This window comes from Somniosus microcephalus, chromosome 3, assembly GCF_052327205.1.
Source record: "Somniosus microcephalus isolate GS21.2 chromosome 3, FLI_Smic_1.0, whole genome shotgun sequence".
Classification (NCBI taxonomy): Eukaryota; Metazoa; Chordata; class Chondrichthyes; order Squaliformes; family Somniosidae; genus Somniosus; species Somniosus microcephalus.
Window position 1 is genome coordinate 193,227,842 of NC_140989.1, and position 24,750 is coordinate 193,252,591.

At 48.5% G+C, this 24,750-nt stretch overlaps 1 protein-coding gene across 1 annotated transcript in view; it reads left to right on the plus strand.

Annotated features, from left to right (window-relative positions):
• mei4 (meiosis-specific, MEI4 homolog (S. cerevisiae)) overlaps positions 1–24,347 on the plus strand; it is a 796,394-nt gene extending 772,047 nt beyond the window's left edge. Inside the window, exon 5 of the mRNA XM_085977979.1 lies at positions 23,265–24,347. Coding sequence (XP_085834105.1) covers positions 23,265–23,510 — 246 coding nt within the window. The 3' untranslated portion in view covers positions 23,511–24,347. The remainder of the gene's footprint in view (positions 1–23,264) is intronic.
• The last annotated feature ends 403 nt before the right edge of the window (positions 24,348–24,750 follow it).

Below are 24,750 nucleotides of genomic sequence, written 5' to 3' on the forward strand. Positions count from 1 at the left end.
GTATGCTTAGAGGCGCAAGGCAATGCTAGAATACTCAATGAGTACTTTGTATCGGTATTTACTAAGGAGGTGGATGCTGACAAAATATCGGTAGACGTGGAAAAGGTAGAAGCAATGGAAGGGGTGAAAATTCATAGACAGGATGTCCTAGAAAGACTGGGTATGCTTAGAGTGGATAAATCACCTGGTCCAGATGGTTTGCATCCCAGGTTGCTAAGGGAATTGGGGGAGGAGATAGCTGAAGGGCTTGCCATAATTTTCCAATCTTCCCTAGATGCGGGGGAGGTGCCTGAGGATTGGAAAGTGGCAAATGTGACAACATTGTTCAAGAAAGGGTGTAAGGACAATCCTAGTAACTACAGGCCAGTCAGTTCAATATCAGTGGTGGGTAAAGTTTTTAGAAACAATAATCCAGGAAAAAATTATCAGGCACTTGGAGAGGTTTAAGCTCATTAAGGAGAGCCAACATGGATTTGTAAAAGGCTGATCGCGTTTGACTAATCTAATTGAATTTTTTGATGAAGTAACAGGGAGGATTGATGAAGGGAATGCAATGGATGTTGTCTACATGGATTTTAGAAAGGTGTTTGACAAAGTACCACATAGAAGGCTGGTTTACAAAATTGAGGCTCATGGAATAGGTGGGTCAGTGGCAGCTTGGATAAGGAATTGGCTTAAGGACAGAAAACGGCGAGTTCTGGTAAATGGCTGTTTTTCAGACTGGAGGATGGCAGACAGTGGTGTTCCCTAAGGGTCAGTGCTGGGGCCACTGCTTCTTTTGATATATATAAATGACCTGGATATTGGAATACAGACTAGAATTTCTAAATTTGCCAATGACACCAAACTTGAGGGTATGGCAAACTGTGAGGATGATACCAAACGACTGCAACAGGACATAGAAAGGCTAGCAGAATGGGCAGACAAGTGGCAGATGGAATTTACCACAGAGAAGTGTGAGGTGATGCATTTTGGCAGAAGGAACAGGGAGAGGCAATATACACTTAATGACACAGTTTTAAAGAGTGCAGGGACAGGGGGTTAATGTGCATAGGTCCCTGAAGGTGGCGGGACATATTGAGAGAGTGATTAGCAAAGCATATGGGATCTTGGGCTTCATAAATAGAGGTATGAGTACAAAAGTAGAGAAGTTATGCTGAACCTTTCTTCTTCTTCTTCTTCTTCTTCTTCTTCTTCTTCTAGAGTTTAGAAGAATGAGAGGGGATCTCATTGAAACTTATAAAATTCTAACAGGACTAGACAGACTAGATGCAGGAAGGATGTTCCCGATGGCGGGGGAGTCCAGAACCAGGGGTCACACTCTAACGATAAGGGGTAAGAAATTTAGGACTGAGATGAGGAGGAATTTCTTCACCCAGAGAGTGGTGAACCTGTGGAATTCTCTACCACAGAAGGCAGTTGAGGCCAACTTATTAAATATCTTCAAGAATGAGTTAGATTTATTTCTTAAGGCTAAAGCGATCAAGGGATATGGGGAGAAAGCAGGGACAGGGTACTGAATTTGGATGATCAGCCATGATCTCATTAAATGGCGGAGCAGGCTCGGGGGGCCGAATGGCCTACTCCTGCTCCTATCTTCTATGTTTCTATGTTTAAAGTACTCTGCCGCTCTGGCTCGGAATCGAGGATGACTTGCTTCCGCACCAAAAATGAGTTCACAGGTGACTGATGAGTTCAATGCGGGACCTACAGTCTCTGTCACAGGTCGGGCAGACGGTGGTTGAAGGGGCGGGTGGGTGGGGTGCTTGGGTTGACGTGCGCGCCTTCCACTCTTTACGCTTGGCTTCTGCTTGCTCCCGACGAAGAGACTCGAGGTGTTCGGCGCCTTCTCGGATGCTTCTCCTCCACTTTGTGTGGTCTTGGGCCAGGGCCAAGTGTCGGTGGGGATATTACACTTTTTCAAGGAGGCTGTGAGGGTGTCCTTGAAGTGTTTCCTCTGCCCACCTGGGGCTGTCTTGCCATGTCGGAGCTCCGAGTAGAGCGCTTGTTTTAGGAGTCTCGTATCAGGCATGCGGAGGATGTGGCCCGTCCATCAGAGCTGATCGAGGTGGTCAAAGCTTCGATGCTGGATTGTTGGCCTGAGCGAGAACACTGATGTTGGTGCACCTATCCTACCAATGGATTTGCAAGATCTTGCGGAGGCAGCGTTGGTGGTACCTCTCCAGTGCTTTGAGGTGCCAGTGCCTGCTGTACATGGTCCATGTCTCTGAAGCATACAGGAGTGCGGGTATCACTACAGCTCTCTAGACCATGAGTTTCGTGCTGGGTTTGAGGTCCTGGTTTTCAAACACGCTCTTCCTCAGGCGACCAAAGGCTGCACTGGCACACTGAAGGCGGTGTTGGACTTCGTCATCGACGTCTGCCCTTGTTGACAGTAGGCTCCCGAGGTATGGAAAGTGGTCCATGTTGTCAAAGGCCTCGTCATAGATTTTGATAATCAGGGAGCAGTACTGTGTGGCGGGGGCAGGTTGGTAGAGGACCATTGTCTTACGGATGTTTAGTATAAGGCCTATGCCCTCGTATGCTTCGGTGAAGGTGTTGACGCTGGTTTGGAGGTCTACCTCCGAGTGTGCACAGACGCAAGTGTCGTCTGCATACTGTAATTCGATGACAGAGGATGGGATGACCTTGGATCTGGACTGGAGGCGACGGAGGCTGAACAGTTTCCCGTTTGTTCTGTAGATTAGCTCCACTCCAGTGGGGAGCTTGCTGAGGGTGAGATGGAGCATTGCAGCCAGGAAGATCGAGAAGAGTGTTGGTGCGATGACACAGCCTTGCTTGACCCCGGTCCATACATGAATTGGGTCTGTGGTGTAGGAATTAATGGGGATGGGGTTATTGCCTCTGGCCAGTCAGAAGTATCTGAGCTGCTCCAGAGCCCCGTGCGGTTTCGAAACGCTCCCCTTTCCTGGTTCTGACCGCCGGACTTATTCAGCAGCGATGTTGACAAAACGAGACTCGTGGTTGGATGCAAAACAGACCAGTATTTATTGAAATCAAAAGAAATAAATTGAAAATAATCAATACAATACCCCTATGCTTAATACAGCACTTTTACTTAACACAGTACACTTATTGTCTACTACAGCAGTCTTTTGCTTTGTGAAACACTCTTTTACTTAAATACAGCATTTTTAACTAGTGCAGCACACTTTTAATACAGTACACTTTGCTTACTACAGCACCTTTGCTTAATACAACACTCTTTCTTAAATACAGCACTTTTAACTAGTGCAGCACACTTTTAATACAGTACACTTTGCTTATAACAGCACCTTTGCTTAGTACAACACTCTTTTACTTAAATACTGCACTTTTAGTCTACTACAGCACTCTTTTGCTTAGTACAACACTCTTTTACTTAAAATAATACTTCTACCTAGTGCAGCTCACTTTTGCTTAGTAGGGGAGGAGAAAACGGACACATCGAGGGAAAATTGATTAAAATCACAATTGAACAATAATTCCCCTTACTTCCCACCCCTAAATACCTATCTAAGTTGCCTTGTAATGGTTCAGAAAATCTATGCTCACCAGTGAAATGCCTACTCCGTGCCCCTGCGGTCTTTAGTCTTCACCACCCCGAAATGGAGATACCCCAGTGTTTAAAAGTAACTGCTGGTATTCCACTCCTTTGGGCGGGCTTGTTGAGCTGTTCTTCTGTAGGCAGAGCACGGGGGCGAGGCGGCAGAGAGAGCGAGAGAGATGGCTTCCTCAAAAGCTATCTTTATACCCCATTTGGAGCCGAAATCTTCGCGCCAAAATCCGGATGTATCGGGGCTATACAAAAGGGAATCGATCTGTCCCCATTCATTGTGATGGGCTTTTGAATGTATCCCCATTCATTTTGATGGGTTTTTGAATGTATCCCCATTCATTGTGATGGGTTTTTGAATGTATCCCCATTCATTGTGATGGGTTTTTGAATGTATCCCCATTCATTGTCTGGTTTGGATAAAGCTGTCTCAGTTTGAAAAAAACATGTCTGTTTCCTTAATTGCTGGGTAAACAGCCCTTGGAGGTTAGTGCAAACATCTGATTGTCCTGCAGTCATGCCCAACCGCAATTGATTGACAGCTTTAAGTGTTTAAGCCTTTGAGTAAACAAACATCCATTGTCCTGTGGTGAAACTGCCTAAACTGCAATTGATTGACAGTTTTATGTACTTCATGCATTCACACAGGCTGGTGATTTCAAGTCGTTTTTGTCAGCCTGTGCTTGAAGAGATACAGGCAGACTGTCTTTTGTCTTCTGCCATGAGGTCTGATGGCCATTTTGATCCCTGGATTTTTAAAGGTATCTTCTACCCAGGTTTTTCTTTAATCAAAAAAATAGTCTTCGGAGCTGTAGAGATTTTCGAAATTCTTGCGAAACCCTACAGTCCCCCATTGGATACTAAAACTTGCTTGTAGTATCCTGTCCAAAGGTGAGCAATAATTTCAGACCCCCCACAAACAACCTTCCCTTATACTTATCTAGATCTATCTTTGATCCCCTGACACCTCCATCTCCCCTATCCAGAGAGAATCGCAGTACACGGTAGGCATCTATTGACAGAAAAACAAGATTAGTTAAATAATCAATACACTGAGGGGTCCAATGCCCCTGCACCACTTGCATTCACAATAATTCACGCATGGAGGGGTCCAATGACCCTGCACCACTTGTATTCACAATAATTCAAGCATGGAGGGGGCCCAATGCCCCTGCACCACTTGCAACATAGTTTTTAACATGATATGAAATCTTCAATGGGATTACCACCAAGCCAAAACATATCTGTTAAAAATATAAATGGAAGAAAATGAGCTTCTGTAGGAATCGACAGATCCCTAATTGAAGTACTGAGGTTGAGTCAGTCTGATAATAAAACGAAGTTTAATGTAAACTAGAGAACAAACAATGGCATGCAGGAGAAACAATCAACAGGTCTTTTCTTAATGCTGGATTGATGAGGTCTGAACTGGGAACCTCCAAGTCTGACGTTATGACGTCATCACGTTTCCCGCCATTCAGGACGTCACATGACCAATGTGATGACGTCATCACGCTGGTTCTGGAACTTACCCAGAACGGGCTATTTACATACAGTAAACAAACCTACGTGCTGTAGCACTCTGTTAAAGGCAGTTATACAGGAGTCCCTTGGTGGCTTTGCCACATGCGCCCCCCCAGAAGTGTCTTTGACCTCAAAAGTCAATCGCAGAGGAGGTCGGACAAGCCTGTTCGAATGACTCCGATATTCCCGGAGAGGAATGGGCTGGGTAGACGATGAGCTGGTCTGTGGAAGAGTCTGGTCAGGCATGGCGGCCACGGGCAGCCACCCACGACGCGGTGGCTGCGCTGCCTCGACCGGTCGCTCGAGATCCAGGTGTGCGGCCTTGAGGCGGTCCACGGAAATGTGGTCAGGCTTGCCCCCGACGTCCACTAAAAAACTTTTGGCGCCCGCCTGCAGTACCTGGAAAGGGCCTGTATATGGAGGCGTGAGAGGACTACGGTGGGCGTCATGCCTGACAAAAACGAATTTAGCCCGCATAAGCTCCGGCGGAACGCGTGACGCGGGCAACCCGTGATGTGACGTCGGAATGGGCCGAAAAGATTGAGCTGCGTCCCGGTGAGCCTCCAGTTGTTCGGCCGCCGACCAAGGACGCGTTGGTGACGGAAGAAACTCGCCGGGCACCCGGAGCGGTTGGCCATAAACCAGTTCAGTGGCCGATGCCTGCAGGTCCTCTTTAGGAGCTGTGCATAAGCCGAGCATCACCCAAGGCAGCTTGTCCATCCATGCGGTCCCCTGGAGGCTGGCCCGCAGCGACGCCTTCAAGGACCGATGAAAACGCTCACATAATCCATTGGCCTGCGGATAGTAAGCCGTGGTCCAATGGAGCTTCGTGCCCAAACCCAAGGCTACGGCGTTCCACAAAGCAGACGAGAATTGCGGCCCGCGATCCGACGAAATATCAGACGGAACGCCGAAACGTGCAACCCAGGATGAAAGAAAAGCCCGGGAAACATCCGCGGAGGTGGTGGACGTCAAAGGAATGGCCTCCGGCCACCTGGTGGTACGGTCGACTATAGTCAAAAGATGTGTGAAACCTTGTGACGGCGGTAGTGGGCCAACGAGGTCGACATGGACGTGATCGAAACGCTGCTCCGGTACTTCGAAAACGGCGACGGGAGCTTTGACGTGCCGCTGCACCTTAGCCTGCTGGCACACGACGCAGGTGTTGGCCCAGTCACGGACATCTTTTCGCATTCCTCTCCAGACGAACTTGGACGCCAGTAATTTTTGTGAAGCCCTCACGCCAGGGTGCGCAAGCCCGTGAATGGCATCGAAAACGTTCCTATGCCAGGACAGTGGAACGATCGGGTGGGGGTCCCCCAAGGAGACGTCACAGAGCAGGGAGGTGCCAGCCGAGTGGAAAAGCACTTCTGCTGGCTGAAGGCAGGAGGAGTCGGTGCGGAAAGCTTGCGTTTCCGGATCGGCCGCTTGGTCAGCAGCCATGAGTGAATAATCGAGTCCCAGCTGGATGGCCTGGACAGTCGCATGCAAGAGGCAATTGGCGACCATGTTCTCCTTGCCGGCCACATGCCGGATGTCGGTGGTGAACTCGGAAATAAAGGTGAGCTGTCGTTGCTGTCGAGCTGACCACGGCTCAGCCGTCTTGGCCATGGCAAATGTCAGGGGCTTGTGATCCACAAACGCGGTGAATTGGCGTCCTTCCAATAGAAAATGAAAATGGCGGATGGCCAGAAACAACGGCAACAACTCCCTGTCGAACGTGCTGTAGCTACGCTCATTACGACGCAATTGGCGACTAAAAAACGCCAGCGGTTGCCACGTCCCATCGACCCTTTGCTCCTTCACGGCGCCTATAGCGTAGTCTGAAGCGTCAGTCATAAGCGCGATGGTGGCGCCAGGCAGCAGGTGCACCAACATCGTTGCATTTGCGAGAGCATCCTTCTTGTCCACAAAACCGCAATCCATCTCCGGTGTCCAGGCCACAGGTTCCTTCCCCGTCTTCCCTCTGAGTGCCTCGTAGAGCGGCCGCATTAGCTGGCCAGCCCGGGGAACAAACCGATGGTAAAAATTTACCATACCAAGGAACTCCTGGAGCGCTTTAACGGATTGCGGGTGCGGGAAAGCAGCAATGGCCGCCATCTTCAACCGAAGCGGCAGTGCTCCTGCCGCAGTGATGCGGTGGCACAAAAAGTCGATCTGCCACAGTCCGAATTGACATTTGTTCGGGTTAATTATGAGGCCATGCTAATGGAGGCGGCGAAAAAGGAGGCGCAGGTGTTTGAGATGTTCCTCTTTCAAAGTACTGGCGACCAGGATGGCATCGAGATACACAAACAGAAACTTAAGATCCCGCAACACTGAATCCATAAGGCGCTGGAATGCCTGCGCCGCATTTTTGAGTCCGAACGGCATTCGGAGGAATTCGAAAAGTCCGAAAGGGGTAATGACCGCCGTCTTCTGGACGCCCTGGGGGTGGACGGGCACTTGATGGTACCCCCGGATGAGGTCGATTTTGGAAAAAAACGAATTGCCAGCCAAATGTGTGGAGAAATCTTGGATGTACGGTATAGGGTACCGGTCGGGAGTCGTGACCTCATTGAGGCGCCGATCATCGCCGCAGGGCCGCCAACCACCGCCGGGCTTAGGGATGATATAAGCAGCGAAGACCAGGGACTATCCGACCGGTGAACAATTCCCAGTCGCTCCATGGTGGCGAACTCCGCCTTCGTGGCCTCGAGTTTACTGGGCTCCAGCCGTCGAGCCCGGGCATAAACCGGGGGGCCGGTCGTTGCGATGTGGTGTTCTACACCATGTTTAGCGATTGTTGCCGAGAAGGTGGGTCGAGTGAGATCCAGAAATTCCCCGAGAAGGCGGGTGAAGTCGTCGGGCGCCGGCACGGTGCAGGAACCCGTGTGAGGTGCGCCTGAGCCCTGAAAACATGGGATGGAGGCAAACGTGGCGGCGTGAATCAGACGGCGATTTCATAAATCAACCAATAGGCCATTGGTACAGAAGAAGTCAGCGCCGAGGATTGCCGGTGCGATTTTGGCGGTTATAAACTCCCATTGGAAAAGTTGCCCGCCGAAACACACCTGGATCCGTCGCTTCCTGAACGTACGAATAGCACTGCCATTGGCGGCCTGGAGTGGAGAACCGTGCCTCCCTGCCCTGACGTCGAGGAGCGAAGCGGGGAGGATGCTGCACTGAGCGCCCGTGTCACACAAAAACCGCCAGCCCGAAATGGAGTCGGTGATATACAATAACTTCCCGGAAACTCCAACCACCATCGTAGATGCAAAACCGACCTCGGGGTCGTTCTTCCGTTCACGCAGTCGGTGCTGTTGCTTTCTCAGTGCATTTGGCACGAAACTACATGGAGGACGGGAGCATCTGGCTTTTGGACCAAAACGGGCGTGGTAGTAGCAGAGACTGGATGGTGGAGGCACTGAGATGGGGTTCTTCGGGGCAGGACGCTTCGAGGTGGCGCAGTCCTGCTGCATCACCGCATAAATGGTGTCGGCTTCGGCCGTGAGCGCTGCACCGTCCGTAGCCTCCGACCTGGCGAGGGCTGCTTGCACCTGCTCGGGGAGCTGGCTCAGGAACAGTTCCCAAAACAGAAAACACTGCGGCTCAGAACCGAGGAGCGTGAGCACCTGGCTCATCAACTCAGACGGCTTGGCGTCGCCTAACCCGGGCAGTGTGAGTAAACATCGCTCGCGCCCCGCTTTCGTGAGGCCGAAAACCTGCATTAGTCGCGCCTTAAGCGTATCATACTTGTTATCTACGGGCGGGGTCTCCAGCAGACTGATGATCCTCAAAGCCGTCGAGCTGTCCAGTGCAGAGACCACATAAAGATAACGGGTCTGATCCAGCACGATGTTCCGAAGCTGGAACTGAGCCTCCGCTTAGATGAACCAGGAGGCCGCCTGTTGTTCCCAAAATTGAGGGAGCTTCAAGGTCACTGCGATAACATCCATCGTTTTGTTCTGCGCGTCCTCCGCGAAAATCATCCGCGAAGCTTCGGGGTCACCAATGTAGGAATCGACAGATCCCTAACTGAAGTACTGAGGTCGAGTCAGTCCAATAATAAAACGAAGTTTAATGTAAACTAGAGAACAAACAATGGCATGCAGGAGAAACAATCAACAGGTATTTTCTTAATGCTGGATTCACGAGGTCTGAACTGGGAACCTCCCAGTCTGACGTCATGACGTTTCCCGCCGTTCGGGACGTCACGTGACCAACATGATGACGTCATCGCGCTGGTTCTGGGACTTACCCAGAACAGGCTATTTACATACAGTAAACAAACCTAGGTGCTGTAGCACTCTGTTAAAGGCAGTTATACAGGAGTCCATTGGTGGCTTTGCCACACTTCCCCCTTTTTTAAAATTAAAATGCAATTGACTGACACTTTATTAAATGGCACCATTCTTCAGCCATAAATGTATTTTAATTTTCACAATCTGCAAACACAACAATTCATAGGCATATGCAATTTGTTCCAATTAACTCCAAACAAGTAGTACAATCTCACAGTTAGGAACTAAATTCACACATTATTTCCTTTGGAGTTGGGACCAGTACATAATACAAGATATAAAATAATTAACAAGCTTTTTGTAAACTCTTAATCTTAATCGAATTTCCAATAACAGTTTAAATGTTGTGGGCATCTGCCTCCTGCAGACCCTTTCCTTCGTGGGATAGGGGTGCTTCCTTTCCCGAATCACCCAAAACACGATGGTCCTCTGTACCTTCCGGAACTCTGAAAAAGACTAAAAAAAAACATCTAGCCAGGTCCCCTGGCTCGGGGGAGTGTGATCAGGTCCCGCGACCTCGACTCACATAGACACTCTGGAACGGTTCCATACTTAAAACTTATACACTAATAATTACCACTACTGAATTGCAATATAAAATTACAATTAACACGTTCTACCTTAATCCTTTATACACATTACTTGAACAAGCTATATACAAGCGCCGCCCATCTCCGGGCGGCCAGCCTAATCCCTGTTTGGGCTGCCACAGGCTGCTCCCTGCGGCGTGGCTGGACTGATTCCAACTGCTAGTCCCTTGCAGCTTATGGCTGCTGGTTGGGGACTTCTGCCTTTTGGCTTCTCCCTGACTCCCTGCCCTATTCCACTGGAAAGTGGGGGACCATACTTTCCTGGGCTGGGGTACCCGAAGAGATCTCCTAGGGAGTGTCGCTGGTGGGGCTACCCCAGTGAGCAGACCCTTAACTCGGGTCACACTCCTTGCTAGCTGGGGACGTCCTCCTTCGGGTCCCTCCCTTCCCAAACCTGGGCTGGGGACAGGCAATCCCTTGCCACCAGCTGCCGGTGGCTGAGAGCCTTCCCCTTCAGGTCTAAAACCTGGTTCAGGCTCCTCCCCGGAGTCCCACAAGAGAGGGGGAATCGCTCGGGCCAAGTGCTGGGGAACTTCTCCACTCACGCACGCGACTGTGCCTGCGTGTGCAGTCTGTGTGTGTGTACGCGCCGCAGGCTGAGGCTTTCTAATCTCAGGTACAATCGCAGCTGCCTGCTTCCCTGCCCCCGGCTCAAATGACCTGCATTGCTTAATATAACTGGCAGCCTGCCAGTAATCCTGTTAAAAATCCTTTTCCCTCACCAGGGCGGCCTTAAATGTGGAATCTTGGGCCTGGACCTGCTTTTGGTCCGGGGCCAAAGCTATCCCCTGTGTGCCTCCCTTGTCCCGGATTGTTGCTACCGGGCCGGCTCTACAGGGGTCCCAGAACTCTCCTTTGCTGTCCCCCTGCTTGAACAACTTACACTGGTCATGAATGGCTCCTCCCCCAGCACAAGCCACAGTGCCTGCCTGTGTAGCCTGTGAGCTTGTACCCGCTGCGGGCTGGGGATTTCTGACCTCAGGTTCACTCCCAGCTGCCTGTTTCCCTGTGGGTCCCATTAAGCTAAATGGGACCTTGTTAGACCGGGACGAATTGGTCAGGTCTTCCGAGTGGACCACCGTGCTGGAGGCTCTGGTGTCCACCGAATATCTCCTCTGCCCCGTATTCACCCCCATCTTAACATAGGGCCTGCTCCCCTCAGCATTTTCGCGGGGACACAGGTCAACAGGTTGCGTTGGCTCTAGTCATTGCTGGGAGAGAGATGGGGCAGATGGGGTCAAAGCACCGGTGGTGGCTGCTACTCTTCCCTGGCCAGTCAGAAGAGACCGTAGGGACTGTAAAAATGACTCAATCGCTGCGGGAGGGATGTCCGGCCCTGCCTTTTGGGCTGGGGCTGTGGGATCCTTTCCCTTGTTCTCCTTCCAGGGATTCTTAGTCTTTTCTCCAGTGACCGTCTTTCCCGCACCCATAACAATTTAACCTAGCCTGGGAGGGATGGTTTCCCTCCTGGTGCCACTCTTTCTTACTCTGGCTCCCAGGTTTAACCTCATGGACTTTTCCCTTGGGTTGGGGAGCCTCGATACACCTCATGTTTCATAAGGCTACTGTGAGCCGGCAGAGCACCGCTTCTTCGGTGGTCTGGGGGTTTCGGGGGTCAAACCAAGCCACGACCTGGGCTTGGATCTGGGGTAGGCTGTTTGTCATGAGACAACGGAGCCAGTGAATCAATTGGACTGGGTCCAGTGCTGCCCGCACTGGCATTCCCGGGCACGTGCTCTGGTAGACTGGCCACAGCCTGTCTGCGAACGCCTGCGGGGACGCCCCTGGGAGCTGCACCGTTCTTTCTACCCGGGTGAACGGGCTACCATCATCGAGTCCCATGGCCTCCAATATCTCATTCTTCAGACCCTCATAATCCCTCTGCCCCCTTTTGCACTCGCCAGATAGGGCCTGGAGGAGATCACCTGCCAGGGAAAACAGCAGCATTTTTGCTTGTTCTGCGTCATCGCAGTCATTTACACAAGCTGCTTGCTCTATCTCCCTGAAGTGTAGAGAGGGGTCTCCCTTTTTAGTGAGCTTGGGGATGTGGCTAACCATGTCCCTGAGCTGGTGGGTGCCATACGGCACCAGAAACTGATTCTGGATGGCCCCTGGGTCATCATCATCAACGGGTGGACTGTACCTCCATTGTCGGAGGGGGTACACTGGTCCTGGTCCCGGCCTATCTAGCGGGACCTGCTGTGCTTCCTCTACCACCTCATCCTCCACCCCCCTTTACTGCCAGAGCTCCTGAAAGCTCGGAGCCGTGGGTGGCGGTCGTGGGACCTCTGATTCCCTGACCAGCCTTTTCCTGGGTGTTGCCTGTGGGACGGTTTTATTTGGGTTGCCGGTAAAATCCGGCTGACCTGCCTTCGGGCTGATCAGACATATCATCCCCTTTGCCCTCTTTAAAGCCATATTCAAGCTTTCTATCTCTTCCCTACAGGGACCATGATCTGCTTCCTCAAACCCTTGCTCGCAGGCCAGCTTATATGCTGCCTTTACCTCCCTAACCTTTTCCTCCTGCTCTTTTATTTCTTGTATGAGGCGGGCGTTCTCCTCCCGCACCCTCATCACATTGCTCTTGGCCTCTGCAACTAGGCACTTCAAGTACTCTGACTAGTGCCTCGTGTGGCTTTTGCCCTCACTAAACTGGACCACCAGGCGCTCTATCTTGGCCTGGTATTCTTCAACCTCCCTTTCCCTATCCCAACTCTCTGCTCTAGGTTCCCTAAGCCTGCGGGTAACTTCCCCAAGCCTGCGGGCACCTAACCACAAACAGACCAGTGGGATAAAAAGAAACCCAATAACTGCTGCTCTCTCCAGACCCAAACCACCGTCTGCTACATTGCATACCGTTGCCGACGGTCCTGCCATGGTCGCCATTTTGTAGGAATTAATGGGGATGGGGTTATTGCCTCTGGCCAGTCAGAAGTATCTGAGCTGCTCCAGAGCACCGTGCAGTGTCAAATCGCTCCCCGTTCCTGGTTCTGACCGCCGGACCTATTCAGCAGCGATGTTGACAAAACGAGACTCGTGGTTGGGTGCAAAACAGACCAGTATTTATTGAAATAAAAAGAAATAAATTGAAAGTAATCAATACAACACCCCTATGCTTAATACAGCACTTTTACTTAACACAGTACACTTTTGTCTACTACAGCACTCTTTTGCTTAGTGAAACACTCTTTTACTTAAATACAGCACTTTTAACTAGTGCAGCACACTTTTAATACAGTACACTTTGCTTACTACAGCACCTTTGCTTAGTACAACACACTTTTAGTTAAAATAGTACTTCTACCTAGTGCAGCTCATTTTTGCTTAGTAGGGGAGGAGAAAATGGACACATCGAGGGAAAATTGACTAAAATCACAATTTAACAATAATTCCCCTTACTTCCCACCCCTAAATACCTATCTAAGTTGCCTTGTAATGGGTCAGAAAATCTATGCTCACCAGTGAAATGCCTGCTCCATGCCCCTGCGGTCTGTAGTCTTCACCGTCCCAAAATGGAGATACCCCAGTGTTTAAAAGTAACTGCTGGTATTCCACTCCTTTGGGCGGGCTTGTTGAGCTGTTCTTCTGTAGGCAGAGCACGGAGGTGAGGCGGCAGAGAGAGAGAGAGATGGCTTCCTGAGAAGCTATCTTTATACCCCATTTGGAGCCAAAATCTTTGCGCCCAAATTCGGATGTATCTGGGCTATACAAAAGGGAATTGATCTGTCCCCATTCATTGTGATGGGTTTTTGAATGTATCCCCATTCATGGTGATGGGTTTTTGAATGTATCCCCATTCATTGTGATGGGTTTTTGAATGTATCCCCATTCATTGTCTGGTTTGGATAAAGCTGTCTCAGTTTGAAAAAAACATGTCTGTTTCCTTAATTGCTGGGTAAACAGCCCTTGGAGGTTAGTGTAAACATCCGATTGTCCTGAGGTCATGCCCAACCGCAATTGATTGATGGCTTTAAGTGTTTAAGCCTTTGAGTAAACAAACATCCATTGTCCTTTGGTAAAACTGCCTAAACTGCAATTGATTGACAGTTTTATGTGCTTCATGCATTCACACAGGCTGGTGATTTCAAGTCCTTTTTGTCAGCCCGTGCTTGAAGAGATACAGGCAGACTGTCTTTTGTCTTCTGCCATGAGGTCTGATGGCCATTTTGATCCCTGGATTTTTAAAGGTATATTCTACCCAGGTTTTTCTTTAATCAACAAAATAGTCTTCGGAGCTGTAGAGATTTTCAAAATTCTTGCGAAACCCTACAGTGGTGGATCCGTTGGTCAGGATCACGGCTTGCATGTCGTCGTGAAGCAGGCGGAGGATGGTGACAAACTCTTGAGGGCAGCCGAATTTGAGGAGGACACTCCATATTCCTTCATGGTTGCCACTGTCAAAGGCCTTTGTGAGGTCAAAGAAGGCCATGTACAGCAGTTGGTGCAATTCCCTGCATTTCTCTTGTATTTGATGCACAGTGAAGATCATGTCCATTGTGCCCCTTAGTGGGTGGAATCCGCATTGCAACTCTGGGAAGAGCTCTTCAGCCTCTGGGAGAAGGCGATTGAGCAGGATTCTTGTGATGACTTTCCCTGTGGCAGACAGCAGGGAGACTCCTCTGTAATTACCACAGTCAGACTTGTCACCTTTCTTGAAGATGGTCACGATTACGGCATCTCTGAGATCCCCTTGCATGCTCTCCTCCTTCCAAATAAGAGAAATTAGTTCATGTATTCGCACCAATAGTGCTTCTCCACCATGCTTTAGTGCCTCAGCAGGGATTCCATCTGCTCCAGAGGACTTGTTGTTCTTCAGTTTTCAGATGGCCTTTTCAACCTCATGCCGGGCAGAGGTTTGGCTGAGTTGGTGGCGGGTAGCATGCTGCGGGATGGAGTTGAGGACACTCGCATCGAAGACAGAGGCTCCGTTAAGGAGATCTTCAAAGTGCTCCTTCCAGCAGGCACTGACTGCCTCTCTGTCCTTGATGAATACCTCTCCGTTTTTGGCCTGCAATGGGGTAGGACCTTGAGTGCTTGGGCCATATGTGGTCTTGACTGCGCTAAAGAATCCACGCACATCGTGGCTGTCAGCTAGCTGCTGGATCTCCTGCGCTTTCTCCACCCACCATCTGTTCTTTAGGTCGTGAATTTTTTGTTGGACCTCGGCCTTCAGGCATCTATAGAGTTGCTTTCTTGCTCTCGAGTCTGTTGCTGTTTCCAGATCAGGAATGACTTGCGCTTGTGGCTTATTAGCTTCTGGATCTCCTGGTCATTCTCTTCGAACCAGTCTTGGTGTTTCCTGGTCGAGTGACCGAGCGTCTCTTCACAGGTGCTGATTATAGAGGCCTTGAGTGCAGACCAGCTGCTGTGGACACTCTGTGTCTCTGAATCACTGGGAGTCGTCAGGTTGGTTGTGAGGCGCAGGCTGAATAGGGCTTTCTTAGCAGGGTCTTTGAGTGCTCCAGCGTTGATTTTCCTGCGGCATTGCTTCTGTTGCCGCCGCTGTTTTGGGGCTACGTTAATGGAGATGACGGAGCGGATTAGGCGGTGGTCTGTCCAGCAGTCATCAGCTCCTGTCATGGCGCGGGTGATGTGGATGTCCTTGCGGTCCCTCGCTCGGACGATGACGTAGTCCAGCAGATGCCAGTGCTTAGAGCGAGGGTGTTGCCATGAAGCCTTGTACTTGTCTCTCTGATGGAACAAGGTGTTGGTTATGACAAGGCCATGTTCTAAGCATTTCGTCAGGAGTGTACCGTTGGAGTTGGCTTTCCCTACCCTCTCTCTGCCGATCACACCTCCCCAGAGGTCTGTGTCCTTTGTAACTCTGGCGTTAAAGTCGCCAAGGAGGATTACTTTGTCGCCCGTTGGGACTCGAGACAGGGATTGTTCAAAGCTGGAGTAGAATTCCTCTTTGGTCTTGTCTGTGGCTTCCAGTGTTGGGGCGTATGCACTGATGACTGTAGCGCACTGGTTCCGGGCTATGGTGAGCCATAGAGTCATGAGGCATTCCTTGGGCTTCATAAATGGAGGTATTGAGTACAAAAGTAGAGAAGTTATGCTGGACCTTTATAAAGCGCTGGTTAGGCCACAACTGGAGTATTGCGTCCAGTTCTGGTCACCACACTTTAGGAAGGATGTGAAGGCGCTTGAGAGGGTGCAGAGGAGATTTACCAGAATGGTTCCGGGGATGGGGGATCTTAGCTACAAGGACAGGTTGAAGAAGCTGGATTTGTTTTCATTAGAGCAAAGGCGGTTGAGGAGTGATTTGATAGAGGTGTACAAGATTATGACGGGTTTGGATAGCCTAGATGGGGAAAGGCTGTTCCCACTAGTTGATGGTACAAGGACTAGGGGACACAGGTTAACGGTTTTGGGCAAGAGATACAGGAGGGATGTGAGGAAAATCTTTTTTACGCAGCGAGTGATGAGGACCTGGAATTCGCTTCCGACGGAAGTGGTGGAAGTGGAGACACTCAATCTTTTCAAGGGGAGACTGGATAGGCACTTGAGGGAAATAAACTTGCAGGGCTACGGGGATAGAGTGGGGGAATGGGACTGACTGGATTGCTCTACAGAGAGCTGGCAAGGACTCGATGGGCTGAATGGCCACCTTGTGTGTCGTTATGGCTCAATGAACCTGGTCAAGTGTCAAATGTTGGCAAAAATGTAGGCCCGGATTTTGCGGTAACCACAGCAGTGAGGCTATCGGCGCTCACTATTATTATGGAGTAAATCGGACAGCAACTTCCAGCACCCGCAGATGCACATTAAAACACAGAAATTCGGAAGTTACTGTCTGAGTTGCCCTGATCATCCACAAGCTTCACTACACCGGTACCTTGCCGATAGACTCAGCATTAAACTAAATGTAAGGGCATGAAGTTGCGGTACTAGATACCCAATATCTAGTTGGTTCATTCAAGTGTAAGTGAATTTTTAACAGTGTGGTAAGTCTTAATTGCGGCCAAACAATCTCTCTGGCCCTGACAATTAACTTTTACAAGTATATAGCCTCATTCCTTCAGATTTTAATTATTGTTGGAGGCTTTTTTAAACTTTTTCTTTCTGTCTTTTTTTATCTCTCTCTCTTAATCACATCTTTCTTCCCCTCTTTATTTTGCTTTCTGTACATGATTTTACATTGAATTAAATATTCTAACTTATACTTCCTGGTTTAGACTCTGCGAGCTAAAAATTGAGTAGCGCCCCATTTGTGGCGCTAACTTCGCCGGACCCAGAAAAATTAGTGCCCCCGCGCCGGAAATTGAGTGGTTGTGCCCCAAGTGGGAAGCGGGGCGCTACTGGAGGCGCCCCGCATCCCTCTTGGGGTGTTGCGAGTCAATAGGCGCAGCGTGACCCGGGGCCCAGCTGGGCCCCCGGGAATCGGGAGTGCCAGCAAAAGAGCTCCAAGAGCCCGACACTTCTCTTGAGTGCCAGGCTCTTGGAGCGTAGCTGGCACTCCGCGGGGGGGGGGGGTTCAGGAGGCTGGGGACAGGAGTGCAGGCAGGTGCTGGCAGGCGGCCAGCAACAAAAATGGCCGCCCCGCACCTCGCCTTTAAATAGCGCCTCCCCAGTTGCAGGTAGCCCCCCCTGACCCCGTCGGACATAGTGTCCGGCGATAAGTCAGGGGGCGCTCCCGAAGATCGCGGCGGGGGTGCTAGCGGGGCGCTACCGGTTAGCACCACCGCTAACCTCCCACTGAATTTTGCGGGAGGCATGAGCGGTGCCGCGCCCAGGTGCTAGTTGCTTTTACCGTGCTAACGGGAGGCGCAAAGCAACCCAATTTCCCACCCCCCCCCCGGTGTGTCTCAGTAAGGATTCTTCAATCTGATTGGTTGAAGAGACATGCTGTTGCTTGCTCTGTTCACACAGGTCCAAGATCCCCCATAGAAGGTGCTGCGCTGTTTCAGACACTTGATAACTATAAATTGCCGCTCAAAAGCCTCGGAAAAGTCTAAGCGTAATGAACAGCGAGCATGTTCCTTCGCCACTGAGCGCAATATCCACGCCATTCTCTTAATCTTTTGAAATTATTCAATGAGATACAGCTTTATGGTTGTTTTAACTACCTTTTAAATTATTTAAAGAACATTAACAGTAGATTTATATACTCAAATGTAAGCAGGTTGCACTGCAATGGGCGATATTAAACTGTCTGTTGCACTAGTCTCAGTTAGAGGCCAATCGGTTAAATTGCTATCCATGCTATATTTGCTATTCTTTTTTCATTGTTTCTGCAATATATTATGAACAAAAGTCAATGAATTCATTGCAGTTGATTTAATTTCCTGTGAATACGTTTGTGGAAATAGACTAGAGCAAGATGATGGAATAGTATTATTCGGCATAATGAGAATCTGTCACTGACAACTTGTGAATGCTACATATCATAGCTATTGGGGAAACAACAGAAAATAATTAAATTCTAACCACTCGGGGTGTCTCTATTAATGTCAGAACACACAATCAGATGCATAGTCCTTGTCCAACAAACTTTTTAACATTTTCTTTGCTTTGTGACCTTCTTTATCTACTGTGGATTATGAGCTGGCAAGCAAAATTCAGCTGCAATGAAAAACAGTCTGGCAGTGAGTCATTGTAATCAAACTGTTAAGAGTAACTACCAAGCAGATAATGGAGCAAGGCAGGATATGACAGACAGACTTGTTGCACAGAGCCACACAAAGACTTCCAAAGAAAACCTTCAAAAACAGACAGTATCATACTGCACAAACAGCATTAATTGCTATCATTTTCCCCCCCATAGGAGAAAAAAGCAAAAGCAGTAATGGATTCAGAGATAACAGAAACTTTGCAGAGAGTTCTAATGCCTTATATACTTTTCAACTTTACAAAGCAATTGCAGGAATATCTGATATTTCCAGCAGGGATTTGCAGGCACTTTTGGATTTTCTTTTATAGAGGGCAGGCAGCAGGGTTGAAGGGGTTTAATCATGTATAGTTTACCATTTTAGCTTTGTTGCCTATGGAACTTATTTAGTAGTTGCACCACCAAAAGTGAGGTCAGTCAGAACCTATAACGAGAAATAAACATTGGCCCTGAATTTCCTCCACGTCTGTTGCATCAGTGTTGAGCCAAAAAGTTACACCATCCACCAGCAGAGGGAGTTGTGTGCAAGTTTCCTTGGTAAGCTAATTTGCATACGATGTGGTGCACATTCTGACGTAATTGTGTTGTAAAAGCACAGTGAGAAGCCTAGGCCCCAGGAAACCTCAGTTTAGAAATGGTGCAGTCTCTATAAAGACTACTGTCTTCATTAGAACGCTCGGGGACAGCAAGGGGAAGCAGAGAATTCCTTGACCCGTCTGCATTTTGTCCACTCACGGTACCTGCCACTCTCATCTGAAGCGCATCTTCCCAGAACCATGGGCAGTCACATGCCAGCTACGCCCATAGCTGTGCACCATGACAGGGCAGCCTCTCACCAAACGGCTGTGAATTGCTCACAGGAAGTCCTGCAAGTGTTCCTGGAAGAGGTGGAAGACAGAAGGTACAGTCTCCCAGTTGATGTTGTACAGATCCTCTGTGGTACTTTGAAAGGGTCCAGTACCAAACAAATTCAAGACAGTGGTCACTTTCATGGCAACAGACAGGGCCATTCTGACAGTGGAGTGAGGCTGAAGATCTTCACAAAGAAGGTTGCACAGATGTGTAATGGCAGCCTTGGACAATCGCACCGTTTGAACACAGAGCTCCTCCGAGATACCCTTGAAGGACCTATGCTGACTATAGATATGCTGTGCAGGATAGTACATGGTGGGCTTGTGCCTTGTGCAATGCTGGCTGATTCTCCTCACCTCCATTTGCTGCTGTTCCTCCTCCTCCCTAAGGATGGCAGAGAGATCTATTCCCATTGGGAATGCCATACCTTTCCCAAAGTCGTTCCGAGTATGTGGAGAGGCTGGGGGTAAGGTGGAGGGGTGATTGAAAATTAAAGGGGCAGGGAGTGACTGTAGTGCTGTCGGGGGATCAAGTGCAAGTCCCAGTGAGCAAAAATGTGAAGCAAAGGGTTGAATAAACACCCGTGAAGACAGAAATCAGGAAGCAAAGTCTGTAGACCTTTCAAAGCTCTCACTCCTCACTTCTGCCTGAATCAGGTGCCTGGAGGGAGCAGCTGCATCTGTTTTTTAAATGGGTCTAACTTTCTCAGCGTGCAGTGGTGGCGTAAAACCAGGAAATTCTCAGGCATAGCACCACCAGGCGAGCGGTGCTCCTATGCAAAGGAGCCCCACAGTGATTGGGTGAGCAGAACATCAAGGCTGCCAAAAAGACCAAGGGAACTCAGATTTATCGCATTAAAGATGCATAAGCAGCATAATGCACTAGATGTGAGTCTGTTTCAGCGTAATAACAGCATCTTAGCTTCAGTCCATTGGACAGTGCTAGAAGTGAAAAGCATTAGTCAAATATTGATTTTCCAAGATGACCTGGGAGCTGTAGCAGTGGGGCATTCAGGGAGGTGATTGACTATGCAGTCGTAGATTGGATGGCACAGCTCAGCTGAAGTTGCCTTATTTCATTTCTATTCAATGTAAATTACGGCGTTGGGACCTTGCCTTCCAGATTGCATTTCAGTGAGATGATGAATCACTAGAAACGTTGATGGTTCACTCCATGCCCTTGAAGTATTAAACTTGCTGGACTGCCTGCCCTGTTTTAATGTCCCAATGATTTTTCTCCAGGACTGCTGGCAGCAGTGCCCTGGAGATCAATCTTCAATTCCTGGAGACTCCAGGATAACCCTGGAGGGTTGGCAACCCTACTTATGAGCCCAGGTTGTATGATCAAATAGGATGCAAATTAGTTAATGATAGTCATTTACCAAACAAAACTTTTCAAACTCAAATGTTAATAGTTTGTGGTACTATAGGATAGTTAGTAACAAATGGGAGTTTAATTGCAAAAAAGAAACACTGACCAGACTTGGATGTTGTTTGTCATTTCATTTTAGTTTTGTGTTTGTTTTAAGCCTATCTTTGTTCCTAGCTTTCCTTCTCAGAGATTAAATTATCAGAAAGTCAGGGAAACGTCTCAAGTATAAGGCAGACAGAGAGAGAGGGCACAGTTGGGAAAGCAATTATTGTGCTTATAGAAAATATATGGTTGTGTCTTTTACAAGGGGGAGTCATGATTCAGCCAAGCTTAAAACTCAAAGTGGATGCCAAGTTTTTTTTGAGGTAGTCTCAGAGAATGTACATATGCATGCAGAAGAATTTTCTAGTGTATTTTTTCCCCTATTGGTTCTGTTTTTTTTCTGTTTTTTTGCCTCTTGTAGGAGATTACATGGCTACAGGAGAGGGTGGAGGAAGTGTTTAATCATAATGCTCCAGCCATCATGAGGTATGGGGCAGGCTTGATGGATCAGCTGGTCTTTTCCTGCCCGTGATTTTGTATGTTCGTTTGTCATTGACCATTTTTTAAGTTTTCAGCTTGGTTGAATCATCCATCTTCATGGAAGCCATTTTGAAATCGGAGAGGATTGAACACCAAAACAAAACCCACTACAATGCTAGAGTATCCCGTTTCCCTGATGTATGTGGAGACTCTGTTTATCTATCAAAGGGGAATTTACCTTGAGAACTATGCAGAGAGACAGTGAAAGGCAGATAGTGCGGAATCGTTTAAGAGAGAATTGGACAGATAATTGCAGAAGTGGGAAATGGAGAGGTATTCGTTTTTGGAAATCCCCAGATGGAGTGCAGAGTCTTTTCCAATCTCTATGACTGTCTGGCACAAACAAGTTAATTTTATTATAGAGAAATAACTATCCTTGCTCAGGTGAATCAATCAGGGAGACAAATAACAAATCAAACACTGAAAAATGTAAAGTATTTCACATTGGTCGAAAAAAGATGGAATGCATTGCACACAATGAAAGGGATTGAATCAGCAGTGGGAGACTTCGGCTGCAATTTCACCTACCGAGGCAGGTCCGGGCAGCAGGGGCCAGTAGCGCAGTCCCAGCCTGCTCCAACCCACTCTGTTGAAGTGATTTTACGATGATTAGGCTTGTTAAGCCCGCCCAGCGAGGTTCCCGGCCAATTAAAAGGAAGTAGGTATGACGTCATTTAATGACGTATCATCAGCCAATTTCCTTAAAGGGGCCATGTCCAAATTTACTTTGACAGTGGTGCTGTCAGTGTTCTATAGCATTCAGGTGCTGCAAACACTGACAAGGTGCACGGCTGCACCCAGGCTCTCCCATGACTCCCTTCCCATGGGCGGAAGAGACCTCCCCAGGAGACCCGACACCTGGGAGACTAGCGTTGACATTGTCAATCATTTCAAATTTCACAGCTGACCCGCCTCTGATCCCGTCCTCTCAGCGCCGGTAAAATTCCGGCCTTAGAAAGAGACCAGGGAGTGAGAGGAAACTCAGCATTTTCAATATTCTGAACAATGCAAGAATGCAATTACAAAAGCAAGTTGAAACATCAGCTCATCCTCTGCGACCTTGGGTATCAAGGCCACAGTCCATAACACAACTAATGATGTACTTCAAGTCTGTGCCTAAGAGAATTTATCACGGGCAGGATCTGTCTATGTGAGGGGCCTGGGTGAGCAACAAGATTGCATGTCGAGGCCCGAAGAGATTTTAACTCCTGGGCTTGTTTTAATAATCAGGCTCCAACTCCCACCCAAACTCGGCAGAAATCACTGGCTGGCAGGTGGGTGGGAATCGGGAATTTGGGCAGCAGCCGGCCGCCGCCGGGGACTCACGGAAATGATCCCCAATAGTCAGGTAAGTGGATCAGGGTGGGGAGGCTCCAGACGCGATTGGGAAAGGGGGGAAACCTGGGGCAAGGGAGGCCCAAGGTTTCCTTGTGGGACCCAGATGTGCACTCTTGCTCCTCCTGGTCCAGAAGGAAACTTTTTTTTAAAAACTTACTTTACTGGGGCTCCTCTTCTTGGCCCTCAATCCAGCTCCTGGCACATTTGACCTAACAGGGAAGCCATCACTCATCCCCCCTCCGGTTAAAATGGCAGAGTGGGCCCCGGTAACGGCATCAGATCCCGATTTGCATATTTAAAGAGGAACCTGCTAGTTTGGGGCAGGTGTCCTTGCCGCCTGCAATTTAAAATTGTAGTCGGCCGAGGTGGGAAAGGATTGAGTATATCCCCAGCTCCATTGTAACTGCCTCCCAACCCCAGCTCCCCAGCCTGATTTCCACTAGGCAGGGGAGTTAAAATTGGGGCCATTGTGTCCAGCAGCAGTTGATAAGATTAGGCACATTTAATCCTGTTGGTGTTTCTATTAATTAGTGTTCTATATTTCTTCCCATAATCAGACAGAGCTTGATGTATCTGCCTATGAAAATGTCTACTACCTATTTTGGATGCTGGAACAGCTTCTGCAACTCAAGAAACCAGCAGAGAGTGGAGCCGCCGCTGTGAATTGTGTGGAGCTGGAGAAAGTTCAGCAGAGATTAGATGAGACAGTCCTTCATCTGTCAGATGATTTCCCGTTGTTTACAGTGTACCTGTGGAGACTGGGAGCTTTGTTCAATGCCGCTTCACAGCAGAAGGACAGCTAAAGCACAGTTCCATATTTTAACAAAGAGCTTCATCTCTTTCAAACCATTAATGTGCTCGTAAGTTTCTCTGCATTCTCCATTTTCTATTATTTATGCTTTGTGGCTTATAACATTCTTTAAGTATGCACTGATGTACAAAACAAAATCAGGAAGAGTGTCCATGTGTTCAAAAGAACAATAAAGAATTTTGCAAAACCTTACCACAAACCAGCAGTGAACAACACTTCTAAATCTGAAAAGTTGAGCTGTTAATGTTTTGATGAGTGATGTTACCTGCTGATATAAACCAATTTCATTTCAATCCCAATGAATTTAATAGAAAAGAAAGGAAGTTCATATAAGTCACAGGAAATTAACTTTTTCGCAGTACGACAAATGAATTTGGCACAACTACAGATAGAAAGCAAAACTTATATTTTGTCCCACTACATAATGAACACTTGCTTAGAAACACAGGACCACAAGGGAAATAATTATTTTAGAGTGTCCATGGTAACTTTAAAGGGGCAGTGTCTTAATGAACATGTTAGTGGCAAAATATTTCTCATTTGTTCAGACATGTGACACAATAACTGAAATTAGACCACTTTTTTTGGTCAGCCTGACATGAACAGAACCCCACACCGTGTTTAAGATTGCATTAACACTGCATGTCATAAATCACAACTTCTACAAGAAGTAACTCAGGAAGTACTACTGAACGGCCAGCTGAGGGCGCCGTCCGAGGAGTATAAATACTCGGGCGTGGGCCCACCTTGGCAGAGACAATCTGGAAACCGGAAGCTAGTGACTACTAACTAGACCTCCATGTTTTGTTACAATTCGATTAAAGCCTTGCTTTATGTACAACCAAGTGCGCAGTGAGTCTTTATTACGTCAATTTAATCGACTTGTTATCGTCTCCACGCCTTGGGTGATTCGGAACAAGCAGCTGCAACTCGAACCACAGAAAGAGACTTGGGCAAGAAACTGATCCATCATGGAAATACTCCTTAGACCCGCTCGTCTCGACCTGGGCCCGAATGCACCTGTGGCAGCGAAGGTATGGAAGCATTGGTTTCGTACCTTTAGCAACTTTCTTGAAGAATATGGGGTGGGTGCCTCTAATAAGTTACGAATGCTTATTAACTACGTATCCCCTCATGTGTATGATTATATTGAGGACTGTATAGACTACGACGCTGCTATCGAAATTTTACAGCAGCTATATGTTAAGTCCCCGAATGAAATCTTTGCTCGA